General features: G+C 44.7%; 1 protein-coding gene across 2 annotated transcripts in view; it reads right to left on the minus strand.

Moving 5' to 3' along the window:
- LOC144170110 (uncharacterized) overlaps positions 1-13,593 on the minus strand; it is an 82,554-nt gene that overhangs the window by 13,251 nt on the left and 55,710 nt on the right. For both annotated transcript variants that reach the window (XM_077699681.1, XM_077699682.1), the window contains one exon: positions 2,975-3,111. In XM_077699681.1, coding sequence (XP_077555807.1) covers positions 2,975-3,111 — 137 coding nt within the window. The remainder of the gene's footprint in view (positions 1-2,974; positions 3,112-13,593) is intronic.

Here is a 13,593-nt window from a genome sequence, read left to right on the forward strand (position 1 = left end):
TACTGTGGAGACGATTCAAGTAGGAACGCTCAGCTCTATATAACAATTCCTCTATACGGCGCTTCGGCCCAAATCTTTGTCCCGCAGCTGTCAAACATAATTTGGCCCTACCCTCCTATATAATACAGGAAAAGGAACCCAGCTAGCGCATCTGCTTGTCGCAGTATTTCAGAACTAGAACCGTCCAACACCCCTAACAACTTTGAGTTACCAACCAAATGTTCAGAGTGCAGTTTTCGCAGATTTCACAGTTTTTGCGTGCAGTTCCTTTCAGGTGAACACGTCTGTAACGCGGTATTTTACAAAGTCAGCTGCTAAGAGCAAGTTTCTCATTCTTGCACTCGGCCACGCCGTATGAAAATGCGCAAATTACCCCTTCCCTCATATTTTCTAACGGCGCATTACAAGTGTTGGCGCATATATAGCCCGCGTGACCTTGGAACCAGCCAGGAATGTTTCGACCCTCTAGATGTCAGGGGCCACGCCGGACAAGTGGCGCCATCTCAGGGAAGAGGAGGGGGATATTTTATGAACGTTTTCGCTGTCATTGCCAACATTGACTGCGATTTTAATCTACAATATTTACGCGCATTATTGACCCGTTTCACGCGTGCAAAGCTTTGCTTACCCAAAAAGTATCGCTCTAGAGAGGGACACTTGATAGAGCCAAGTGCATGGTGCCGCCTAGGTGCTAATAGGGTACGCCCTAGGGACCAAAATTCTCCTGACTAGGCGAACGCTCTAGGGACGATTTTCAAGCCGGTGTGTACCAAAATGTGTTAACCTATTGACGTCTCTCATTTGCTTTCTTGTTTAACTGTTCTTTTTATACCCGTTGAAGACAACGGCTGTTACGTGCAACAAAAAGAAGTGTCTTATTGATAGCTTTTTATTGCTACTTTTCCGGTTGCCTTTATAACTGTGTATTGTTTGGTCGCGATGCTGCTGTTGAGCAAAAAGGGGGCTGCGGCCTCGTGAAGCTGTCTGTGAACGCTTTTTCCCGTGGTTCATTTTTTTTTTGTATCTGTGTTTATGGAACAAGAATAAAGTTTCATTATTATTATTATTATTATTATTATTAAAATCCGCGGATAAAACGGCGAACAAGCGTACCAACAAACTGTTCCGAAGCGCGTGCTTGAATACGGAGTATTGAGCACGCTTGAAGCGCGCGCTCAAGTTGTCAACCTGTCTCAGGTACCGCATCGATAGTTCATACGTGTGTACTTTCAGGTTTCATGTAAACAAATAAGTAAACATTTTACAGCGAAGCTGTTAGTCTCTAGTCGGTCGGAAAATTTTGTCTCGTAAACAAAAAAAAACCGAGGCAGGACCCAGCAGTTCTCGCCTAAGATGCCAAGCGCATGCGTCAGGGTAATCAGGCATACAACATAAGCTCAGAATTTGCTTTAAAAAACCCACAATAGCATCGTCGAAACCGCATTATGGATGATAAGGTGCCTGTGAACAACCAATGCCCCCCTCCCCTACCACCATGTGTACCTGGTAAATATCATGTTTGCAGGGCGTGTTTGAGGGTTAGGCAGGACTAGTATCACTAATAGCGCAGTTGTTGCCCAAGACGCCGAGCACATGCGTCAGGCCAGGCAGGACCCAGCATTTGCCGCCAGATAAGGCGAACGCAAGCTACAAGCCCAACAGCATCACCAGCATTCGTAGTGGTTTACAGCAGCTTTGTTAGACATCCACTTTCAAAAGGGGAGATGGCGACCTGTTTTTTTACGGAATTCCCAAGCGGGAATCGCTGGATAGTGCATAGAGTCTTCTCTTCCCAACCTCTCTACAACACACCAAGCCCCTTTTAATATACACAAATACATTGCTGGAAGCACTCTCTTGCAGCTAGAGGCAATACAAGCAGACTGAAATCAAAGTGTGAAGGCCCTACAAGCTTTTTATTTCCGCATTTTATTACTTGTGTGCGACACTGTGCCTTCTATGACAGGCGGATTTTCGCATCTGAGCCATAGAATGCTCGCGCCTTTAAAAAACAGCCATAGAAAAAAACCTACGCAGTAACCCTGCGCTCTATTTTGAAGCGAACGTTCGCTACAAAAACAGAGGAACTGTGGGCGCTGCCAACGCACTCAAAAAATGCTGTGACCGGGGTAGAGAACCACAGCTGGTAGGATTAACGTGAATGAACGAGAAAAATGCTATGCAGATAGTTTATTAGCAGTTACTTTCCCCACTACCTTATTTTCTGTGCTTGCGGAAAGAATGCGACGCATTAATTTTTAATCAAGCGCTCCGAAGCCGCTACCGGCCGCGCTCTAAGAGCGTTACTCCAACTGCGACCTTATAATGCTACTTCTACGGGAGTCTTTTCAAAGCGTTGTTCACATTCTAGATTGGGGAGGCGCAGACCTTATTTGAGCGATCATAACTAAGCAATCCAAAAACACGCATCTCTTCATTTTGCTCTGAGCATTGATCCCCTGAGCTATCAGCAGTCTCGTACCATTGTCGCTGGAAGGGAAGCTATTAGCGTCAGCGTGAATAAGAAATCTGACTTTCATCAATTTTCGGCGTGGGCTATGAGTTAATAGCGGACACTGATCGCCCTCTGCACGAAAGCCATTACGACCAACGGTCCTCTTCTTTTTTAATCTCTCTTTCTCTATATACTAAAATGTAGGGGCATTCAAGCAACAAAATTTATGCTAAGCGTCGAGCCCCCAACCTTATTTCGGACCGACTGCAAGTGATGATTTCGCGTCACACTGCGAGGTGTTGATAGCTCCACGGGCTATCCGCAGAAGTTATGCGGATGGGCCATTAGCTCGGCTTATCGGTCAACGGCACAGGCGAATTTCATTACTGCCAGCCGTACGTCAAATACGGCAAGGCGGGAAGAGGGTTGTGAAGGGAGCTGACGGCAAGGAGGGACACCAATCGATAGAGATGCCGACCGGCGAGTGCGGCATGGTTCGTTAAGCGTCCTTTTCCTCACCGCTGTCAAGGGCGTCCTGGCACTTGAGTTCCGCTGTCATGCGGCCGCTCTCGACGAGCAGGCTCAGCCTGTTCTTCTCGGAGGCCGAGCAGCGGCCGATTCGGGACTCGATGGCGCTGAACAGGATCTCCAGCTCCCTGCACACGGCGCGCGGGTCAGTGCCCCGACAACACAACGCCGCAGGTTTGTTTGTCGGCAAACGCTTGGAGCAAACAAAAAAGGCTCCTGTAAACAGCTTCACTGGGAAAGGAAATTGAAAGGTAAGGGATTATGCGGGGGTGAAAAAAAACTTTGCCATTCCTTCCTAAGAAAGTTGAGGGAAGCACAAGAGCTTTCTCACACCAAAAGTGCGCCGTAAGTGCGTCAAAACCTTGGCTAAAAGTGCGTCCAAAGTTCGCTGAAAGTGCGTCCAATCGATCATCAAACCTTCAAAGCCCCAAATCGCAAGCAAAGAACGAACCCGTGCGGCGGTGTTCTTACGCACTAAGTAAACGCGCATGCGAACGATCTAAAAGTATATACCGATACGTGGTTTATGAGATAAAGGTATACTATTGTACTCCTTCATTACGATCAATGCGTGTATTGTCTTACCTAGAACCGTTCCTTTTCGCAATTTTCAAGTAACCGTTTTGACACAATGGACGCCCGGTTTCACGCACGCGCCGTGTGTCCAGATATCTTGTCATAACTTTCCGGTCGACCAGTCGGTCTATGGGGAAATGCATTAGTTTTTGTTGTTGTTGTTGACAGGACGCAATCGTTCCCACTAAGAAAGCTTCAGCATTAAAACGAAAACAAGAAACAAGAGTGCGTGCGCATTAAGTTACTGCAGGCAGCCTAAAATAAGCGTAAAGGGGCCTCCAAAAACAGACGGAGATTTTCAAAAACTGAGGCGCGCTACTGACTGCGTACTAATAAAAAAAAAATCTCGGCCTCTGCTGGATAAGTGCTCATCACAAAAAAATGGCCGCGTACCTTCAAGCTTCGCAGCATATGTCCCCGAAAACCGAGTCTTCCGCCCTCGCTCGCAACCGCCCTCGCAACGTAACTCCCTTGCCTTTCTCTCCCTCCCTCCCATCAAGCCATTTTCTTCCCCTCTCACTCCTCCCATGATGAATGCAGTGGAAGTTTGCTCAATTCAATTCAATCCTCCCGCGTTGTTGGGACCAGTTTTTTTTTCTGTTTTCCTTGAACAACTCGAGCCGACGTGCTTTGTTTTAGTGTTTGCTTTTATCTCGCCTCTCCGAAATCGTTTAGAAGGTAGCTACCGACAAGAGGGTAGCCACCCTCTTGTCGGAGGTGGCTACCACCCTCCGACAAGAGGGTGGTAGCCACCTTGCTATAAAGAATTCCCTCTTCAGGTCCTGCGAGCACTCAATGAAACCCAGTTTTGGGACTCAAATCCAGCGTCTCCGCTGAGCTGGGTATCCGGATCAGCTGCTGCACAGCATAGCCAACAAGCTCCTAAGCGACATGCACAATACGGCTCCGAAGAAGACCCCGCTAGAAGGGCATGAAAGAGCAGTCATCCCCTACGTACACGGCGTAATCCACCACCTGAAAAAGACTGTTGGCCGCTTAGGTGTGGTCTCCTTTTTTCAGCGCCAAACAAGCTGAGTGGGCTGTGCAGAAGAGTCAACCAGGAAAAAGTGTACAAGAACTGTACTAAGAGTCACACAACGCCCTTTGTAAGATGCGATGAGGCAGCCGTCTACGAAATTCCACTGTCCTGTAAAAAGTCGTACATTGACCAGACGGGACAGCGCATTAACGACCATGCCAACTTGCTAAGGACTGGAACCAGCAGCATGCTTGCCCGGCGTGTGAGAAGTTGCAACTTGTGGGAGCCTGATTTTGAGGCCTGCCGTATCTTGAAAAGGTAAGTACAGAGGCAAGTGCACACGTGAGATACGCGAGGCCTTCCTCAATCACAGCAGAGGATCGTCACGCGTACCGTTCGTGGCCCTGCATGCTGAATAAAGAAATCGAATATTTGGCGAGATAGAACACGTTTTACCTGAAAGACCCCGTCCATGTTAGATACGCGCTTTGACAACCTGGTTTATCTGTTTTCCGCGTGCCGCAATGCGCACACAGATAACCATGCTCGATTTGTTGCCCTATAAATGTTCTTTCAAAAAATAAACAGCTGTTAATCATCGCCTCTGTTTGTTACTCTTCCCTTAGTACCATCTTAGCGTTGTTCAATCCATGCATTGAACTAACTAGCCCAGCTACAAACTCTTTTGCAGTTTTGGGAAGTGGACGTATATACTGAAAGAAACGATTCTAGTGTCTCCACTAACACTGCAGTTTAAGTGTCAGAAAAGTATTTTAGAGCCGTACGTTCCCGGGCCCATCGAAGACGAGCGTCACAATATTTCCCATCTCTAACGCAATATCCGGGAATGAATGCGCAAACCAACTTTCAAACTGTGTATGTATACAAAATCTGTGTCTTAACAAACTTTTTTGCTGACGCCGCAAAAGAACACATTCATCTGCCACATAAATTGAATTCCGTTGCTGCCATGCAAAATAATCTGTGACGGCAACCGATTTAGTATAAAAATAATCGCATTTGCGTGGCAGGCTTACGCTTCACGATCCTATCCTGTTTGTTTAAAATTGGAGTTCTGAGAAAAAATCCTTGCAAAATGTTGGAAATCCTTTTGTTCTTTTCTTGTTTTCCTTTTTTACACTAGCGGTGTCGTGCGGTGTCGTGCCCACGAGAATTGCTTGATGTGAAAAAGCATGGGTTTAATTTATCGTCGTGTGTGTCACCTGCTCCGTCAAATATGCTGCTGATGCTTTCGGACGACGAGGGATCCAACCCGGGTCTCATGAGCAAAGCTGAAGCGGACGCCTTTGATTCCTGGTTAACAGCGACACGTAACCTGGAACCCGGTTTTGTGGCTGTGCTAGCTGGTCTCAAAACAGTTAAGGATAACCAAGAAATTACAAGGAATGAAATTAAAGCACTTTCAGCGCAGGTTGCAGCGCTTGGAACAAATGCTTCTTCGCGTAGTACTGCTGCCGCGGCTACAAAGCATTGCAACCCAGCTTCAGACAATAACAACGAGTGACGATGCTGACAACAGGATGCGGCGGTCATACTTGCTGTTTTTGGAGTAGAAGAAGATGAAAAAGAGTATTGGGCGGCATCCGCGCAACAGATAATCGCTTTCCGCTATGGAAAACTCAAAATTACAACTAGCAGTGCACAATTCGAACGCGTACATATACTGGGCAAGTGCACAGGGGACAAGAACCGTCCAGTAATAGCGAGCTTTACTTCATTTAAAGACAAGAATAATATGTTGGACTCCGCGCATAAACTGACAGGAAAAAGGATTTCTTCATCGGAGACGACTTTTCCTTTTCAACTCGCCTAGCTAGAAGAAAATTCGAATAGCATTTGCCCAGACACTATGTAACCCCTTCAAGCTTGCGGTAGACAAGCTACACATCGACGAGGAAATCGATGCTGCAACTGAAATTGTCGTGTTACTGTGTTACTTGACAGATAGCTAAATAGCGGTATACGAGTTCAATTTCCTAAACTGCCTACGTCAACCCTCACAGCTAGGTCTGTCACTATCACTGACTTTTACCAACATACGGAGCGTACTATCCAAACAGAAACGTTGTTGTACCCTGACATTGCGGATAACGAAATTCTCCCCGGAAAAGACGCGTATCAAATATGTCGGAATGACAGGACTAATAAAAGAGGCGGTGGCATTCTCCTAGCCATTAAGAAAACTGTGTCGTCATACATGATAACATACCACCCTGATGTAGAAATTTTATGGGTCGCTGGTGTAACTGGTTCCGTCAAAATGTTGATAGGTGTTTGTCACCGTTCCACGGATTCCTCTTATTCCTTTATGACTGACCTGCGTGCCAGTGTGACAACAGTGACCCAGTAGTGTCCTGCTTACAAAACGTATCTGCTCGGCGACTTCAACGCAGCGGATATCGATTGGGTTAGCTTATCACCATCTTGTCGTGCTTCCGCAGAACTGATCAACATAACCCTGGATTTCAATCTGTTCCAAGTTGTTAATGAACCTACCCGGGGCTCCAAAATCCTGGATTTGGTTTTTACATCTCAACGAACTCATTCAGTCTGTATTGAACTTCGATAGATTTAGTTATCATAACTAGAGACTGGGACTTTAGTCAAAATGCCTTTTTTTTCTGTCTGTATCACACCCACCCAGCATTTAAGCACAAACTAAGGGAAGGGGAGCATTTAAGCAATAGTTTATTGTGCCTGAAGTGCCTATTTTGACTAAAATGGGTTTTAAGAGCCTATTTCAACTATATGGGCTTTTAAGTGTCTTTGTTTTGGTTATATATGCCTTTTTTGTTTTTTGAGTCAATGCTCTGCAGGGACTGCTCTCGCATCAGAAGTCCGCAACTGGGCGTTTGTCGCACGCCGATTATAACAAAGCTATAACAAAACTATACCAAAAACACTCCGGTGGTATTAACAGCTTTACAGTCAACAAAAGCGTCACAGCCCAAAGTGTTTACACCGCCCTACGCTTCAACGTGACATGGCACATCCATGTGCTTATTTCGCATTCGTAACAGAAAGCATTTCAACAGCTGAAAGCTTGGGGCGCCACTCTGACTGAGAATGCTGAGCTCATTTTGGAGGTCCAGGAGAGATCCGCTACCGTCCCCGAAGGACCGAATAGTTAAATCTGTCGGACATAAAATTGCTGGATTCCCTGTGCTAAAGGAACTACCGAAGGTTCTGAGCAGCAAACATTCTGATATTCCAGATGAAATTAGATCATGGAGCGTCCCCAAAAACGAGTACTCTCCCGCCATTTCAGTGGACGTTGAACGTTCTCTTTTCGCACACAATTTCGGCTGAAAGGATGTAAAACTTCAAGCAGCAAATCACCGATATTGGTGTGGCTTGTCAAGGCTTTCCAGCCTTTCTTTTGTCGTTGAACCAACGTGCATTTTGCGTAAATTTAAAATAGCAACTCTTGTGTGACTTATTTTCACAAAGAAAATAAAATTATTTTCCAACAGCACACGCATTGTCCCCTGTTTTCTCTGCTAGTCAAATGTTTGTTCTAAAACATGCTGCTGAATTAAATATTAATTGAGCCTATATATGCCTAAACAAGAGTATTTGGCGCCTATATATGCCTAAAGACACTTCTCAGTGCCTATTATAGACGCCTAAAACCTTCATTTCTGATGCCTAAAGTTCCGATCTCTAATCATAACATGCTCCTACAATACCCAAACTTACCCTTAGCATCCACTGGTGTCAATGTCAAGAAAATTTATGATTACAACAGAGCCAACTACAATGAAGTAAACAAAGAACTAGACGCATTTTACAATACAATGCCTTCGTTTGAGAGTTGTTCAATCGGCGAAAACTGGTTGCGCTGCAGAGACAAAATGGCTGCTTTGGTTAAGACATACGTACCGCTGATGCCAATTCCGAATGATAGAACTGATTCATGAAGCAAAAGGTGTCTCCGCAGACATAGAAATAAGAAGAAGCTCTTATAAAAAAACGCCAGGCGTGTAGGTTAATCCTCAGGCATGGCAGAAGTACCAAGAATGTCTGCAAAATTACGTGTCGGCTATAATGGCTGATAAAAATAAATATCTTCCACGCGACCTACCTTCAACCCTTAAACATAACCCCAGAAAGATTTCTCTAGAAATATCCTCCAGAAATGATGGTCACAAAATTTTGCTACACGGTGACGACCACGTTCCCATTACTGACGTTGATTGTGCTGTCCTGAGCACGAGGATGGTTCGATTCCAGGCCACGGCGGCCACTTTTCTGATGGAGGTGAAAAGCGAAAACGCCCGTGTGTACGAGATTTCGGCGCACGTTAAAGATCCCCAGGTGGTCAAAATTAATCCGGAGTCCTCCACTACGGCGCGCCTCATCGCCTGCGTTGCGTCGGCGCGTTAAACCCTACAATCAATCAAATCAATTGTGCTACTGTCTTTAACACGTCTTTTTTGTCATGAGTTTTTACTAAGGAAGACTATTCCACGGTTCCCCTTTTCGATGACCTTGACTAAACATACATAAAACCAATTTCCATTACTGTCGAAAGTATTGAAGGTCAAATAAGCAACCGAAAGCTATCTAAGTCCGCAAGAGTGCAAAATATTGACTCAAAACTTCTGAAATGCACGAAATCAATTTCAAGTATGATCTTATATCAAACATTCACGCAGTAATTATGTTATGGCCAGTTGCCTAATGACTGGTAAATACCCAAAATCGTACCAGTACACAAATCTGGAAATAAAAATTCACCCGACAACTACCGTCCCATTTCCTTAACGTGCATATGCTGCAAGATGTTAGAATACCTTATCGCTTCTAGCATTTACCGTCATCTCGAGGGCAATAAATTCATCTTTGCTAACAAGCACGGCTTTAGGAAAGGTTTTTCTGGTGATACGCAGCTATTTGAATTTACCACAGGCTTACACATTAACATGGACGGCGACTCGCAGACTGACTGCCTTTTTTATTTTTCCAGAGATTTTGATAGTGTAGCCCACTGCCGTTTATTCTCTAAATTATCCGCCCTCTGACTACATTTTTTTAACCTTATCTTGGCTCTGTAACTTCCTTTCCATGCGTGAACAATTCACTGTAGTTAATGATTAGACTTCGCCGATTTCCCTTGTCACTTCGGGTGTGCCTCAAGGCAGCGTTCTCGGTCCCTTACTTTTGTAATATTAGTAAATGACTTGCCTTCCCGCGTAAAATTTTGCATGAGACGCTTTGCTAAATTGTATAATTTACCGAGAAATACATAGCCTTAGTCCCCACGTGGACTTAAATATTATCTCCGGTTGGTGCAATACGTGGCAAATGTCTTTGAACTTACCAAAATGCCAAATAATTTTCTTGAGCCGAAAACGCGTTAACTCTAATTTTTCGTGCTTCCTGAGCAGCCATTGAGTTGCTGAGACATTAACATATAAACACCTGAAAATGTTTTTAACGGCAAACCTTTTATGGTCCCCCCACATTAACTCCATACACGCAAAACCTTCACGATCATCAGGATACTTACGACGAAGTGTGTATGCTTCTCTGCCTAACATTCGTCAACTAGCCTATAAAACATTTGTATTACCGCAGCTAGAGTTTACTTCTGATGTTGGGTCCCTCTACCAAAATTATAATATGTCAAAACAGAAGCAGTACAAAACCTGGCTGCACAGTTTATATTCAGGTCATATGACTTCAGCTCAAGCATAACAAAAATAAAACACCATCCTTCACTAGAACCATTGCATCAGCGCTAAACAATCGATCTTTCTATGCATTTTTTTCACAAATACATTCATAGCACAGACATTCCCCATTACCCACTATAAGACCTGTTTCCACATCCCGCAAATCATACAACCAAAGTAGCTTCGCACACATCTACGGCACCCCATACGCATTTAACTCATCCGCTCTGCCATGTGCTATCGTGTCGTTGACTAATCAAGAAATATTCCGTCATCACTTGCAGAAGCATTTTTAATATAAACGGGAATGTCAGCGTTTGTTTCCGTGAACGCCTTTTATTTTATTTCACAGTTACAACTGGCATGATACCTCCCCCCCCCTCCCACACACACACACTTTTTTTTTAGTTTTCGCATTGTGTTTTACTTGATGTTCTTTTTTCTTGTGTAAGTGCTCTTGCCACGGTCGTTGTGATGATGTTTCTTTTTCGCACTGCTGATCCTACTTAACTTATTGATGTAGACATATCATATAACTAGTTATTTTATACCTTTTGTTGACTTTTTTTCATTTCTTCTACTAGCCGCCTTTACAAATGTCCTGCTGGGCCTGTAAGACACCTTGAATAAACAAAGAAAGGAAGAAATAAAGAAATAAATAAATAAGTGATGATTGATTGTCGGGTTTAACGCGCCGCAACGCCGGCGATGAGGCAAGCCGTAATGGAGGGCTCCGGATTAATTTTGACTACGTGTGGATCTTTAACGTGCGCCGAAATCTCGTACACAAGAGAGTTTTTGCTTTTCGCCTAAATATATATATATATATATATATATATATAGCGAATCAGAAAATGGAAAATGAGGGGCTCCGTGAAATAAGACAGAAAATGAGGGTTGGCAGTCAAGAAAACCTCGGAAAGCAACGGGGGGGGGGGGGGGTTGTGGGGGGTCATAGAAAGAGATGAAGAATTTTTTGCGTCGAAAAGAAAGTGGAGAAAAATGCCCGCCGGGTGGGATCCGAACCCACGACCTCCAGAATACCGGTCTGGTGCGACAACCACTACGCTACCGGCGGGGCTGTTACCCCAGCACTTTCTCGGGTATTTATGTTAAGGTATTTTTGTTTCCTGCACTTGGGGGTGGTAGCCAGCGCCACTCGGACTACTCGGGGTGAAGGGGACCTTCTTTTTAACCCCCGGGCCGTGACTCGAGCGTCTACGACATGTCGAGAGTGGTCGACCAGCGTTGAACCCTATTAAGCTCCCTATGGCACCAAGACTGCCAGAACAGAGGCCCTCGCTAAGCATGTAGCGAATCAGAAAATGGAAAATGAGGGGCTCCGTGAAATAAGACAGAAAATGAGGGTTGGCAGTCAAGAAAACCTCGGAAAGCAAAGGGGGGGTTGTGGGTGGTCATAGAAAGAGATGAAGAATTTTTTTAGTCGAAAAGAAAGTGGTGAAAAATGCCCGCCGGGTGGGATCCGAACCCACGACCTCCAGAATACCGGTCTGGTGCGACAACCACTACGCTACCGGCGGGGCTGTTTCCCCAGCACTTTCTCGGGTATTTATGTTAAGGTATTTTTGTTATATATATATATATATATATATATATATATATATATATATATATATATATATATATATATCCAAAATCCAGCCTCCAAATATATATATCCAAAATATATATATATCCAAAATCCAGCCCTCCGTGCCACATGCCCTTACAACCTTCGAAAGAATCGGCATAACAGCAACTGACTACAACACAAAAAAACAGGTAACGCGGCCTCCTTCCCCGTTTCAAGACAGTTTTTAAAGCTAAGAAAAATCACCGAAAAGCGCATACGTTCCGAATTGCACGTTTCCGCTCTTGCACAGTACTTGACTGCCGCGGTCGCTCCCAGGGGTCTTAGGATTAGAATAAAACCTGCTACTACCGAACTCTCCCCGTCCAACATGAATAAGTGGAAACAGGTACTCGATAAAGCATCTTTACAATTAACTGAAATAATCCTCAATCACTACGAAACTACGGCCCATTCTCTCCGAAAGAAAGAGGAACTACTTAGTCAGGGACTAAGCAAAAGAGAGTTGAACCTTTTAAGCAACTACGAGTCTAAGACGGCCTCCGCCATATCCCGAACAAAAGACCGAAAGTTTAACCGAGATAAGATTTCTAACACTGGCCACATGCGTAAGAACCTAACAAGCTCCGGCACTAGTAACTGCCCCAACTCTGACAATACGGCCGACAATGTCACTACGACTGTAATAAATGCTTCGACTACTGCACCCCAAACAGTTCAGTTAAACCACTGTACTAATATTTTTCCCTCGCCTGCCGTCACAAAAGAAAACCTTACCGGGAATGTAATGAACCTTTCAAGCATAACCCTCTCCCCAGCTCAGATGAACGTCTTGTCAAAGGGCCTAAACTTTTGCCCGGCTACTGGTGGTTTTGATGAATTTCAACTTTTTAAGGACTTAGATAACTTCGCCAGAAACATGAGGCTACGAGAATACTTCTACGATCACCCCGCGACGGAAGAAGCCCGCAGAACCCTACCTAGCTATAAGCACTGGACCCCTCCCACACAGCGTGATAGTTGCCTCGATATGTACATCAAAGCTGTCCAACGCGATGTGCGAAAAGCATACCAAACACAAAATTCTTTCCGCCACAACATGACTACCAACGAAAAGAAAGCCCTAGAGGAACTCGCAAGCTGTCCCGACATAATTATTAAACCTGCCGACAAGGGAGGCGCAATCGTAATCCTTGACAAAACCGACTATGTTAACGAGGCCAATAAGCAACTATCAGTATCGACGTTCTATAAAGCACTACCCAATGATCCCACTCAAGATTATAAGCAAATTGTCAAAGATAAACTTGCTGAGCTTGTTAAAAATAAAACAATAAATGAAACCACGGCTCGTTCCCTGATCCCCTTAAGCCCAGTAGCCGGTAAATTCTATCTTCTCCCAAAGATTCACAAGGTGAACAACCCAGGGCGCCCCATTGTTTCTGGCATTGGCACTGTTACCGAAAACCTCTCGCGATATGTGGATAATCTCATTTGCGACATTCCGCCCAGCTTTCCCTCCTTCATTAAGGATACCAATGACTTTCTCTCAGACATCTCAAAAATTGAAATTCCTGATAACTGCCTTCTAGTCACCCTTGATGTTGCGTCACTGTATACTAACATCCCCCATGAAGATGGCATCGCCGCTGTATCCCTTGCGTATGAGCAGTCATCGTGCGACAAACCTATCGATTCTTCTGCTCTCCAAACATTCCTTAGGCTTATTCTTGAACTTAACAATTTTGAGTTCGACGGAGTTCAT

This window comes from Haemaphysalis longicornis, unplaced genomic scaffold, assembly GCF_048455015.1.
Source record: "Haemaphysalis longicornis isolate Haplotype H1 unplaced genomic scaffold, Haemaphysalis longicornis Haplotype H1 scaffold_2, whole genome shotgun sequence".
Lineage (NCBI taxonomy): Eukaryota > Metazoa > Arthropoda > Arachnida > Ixodida > Ixodidae > Haemaphysalis > Haemaphysalis longicornis.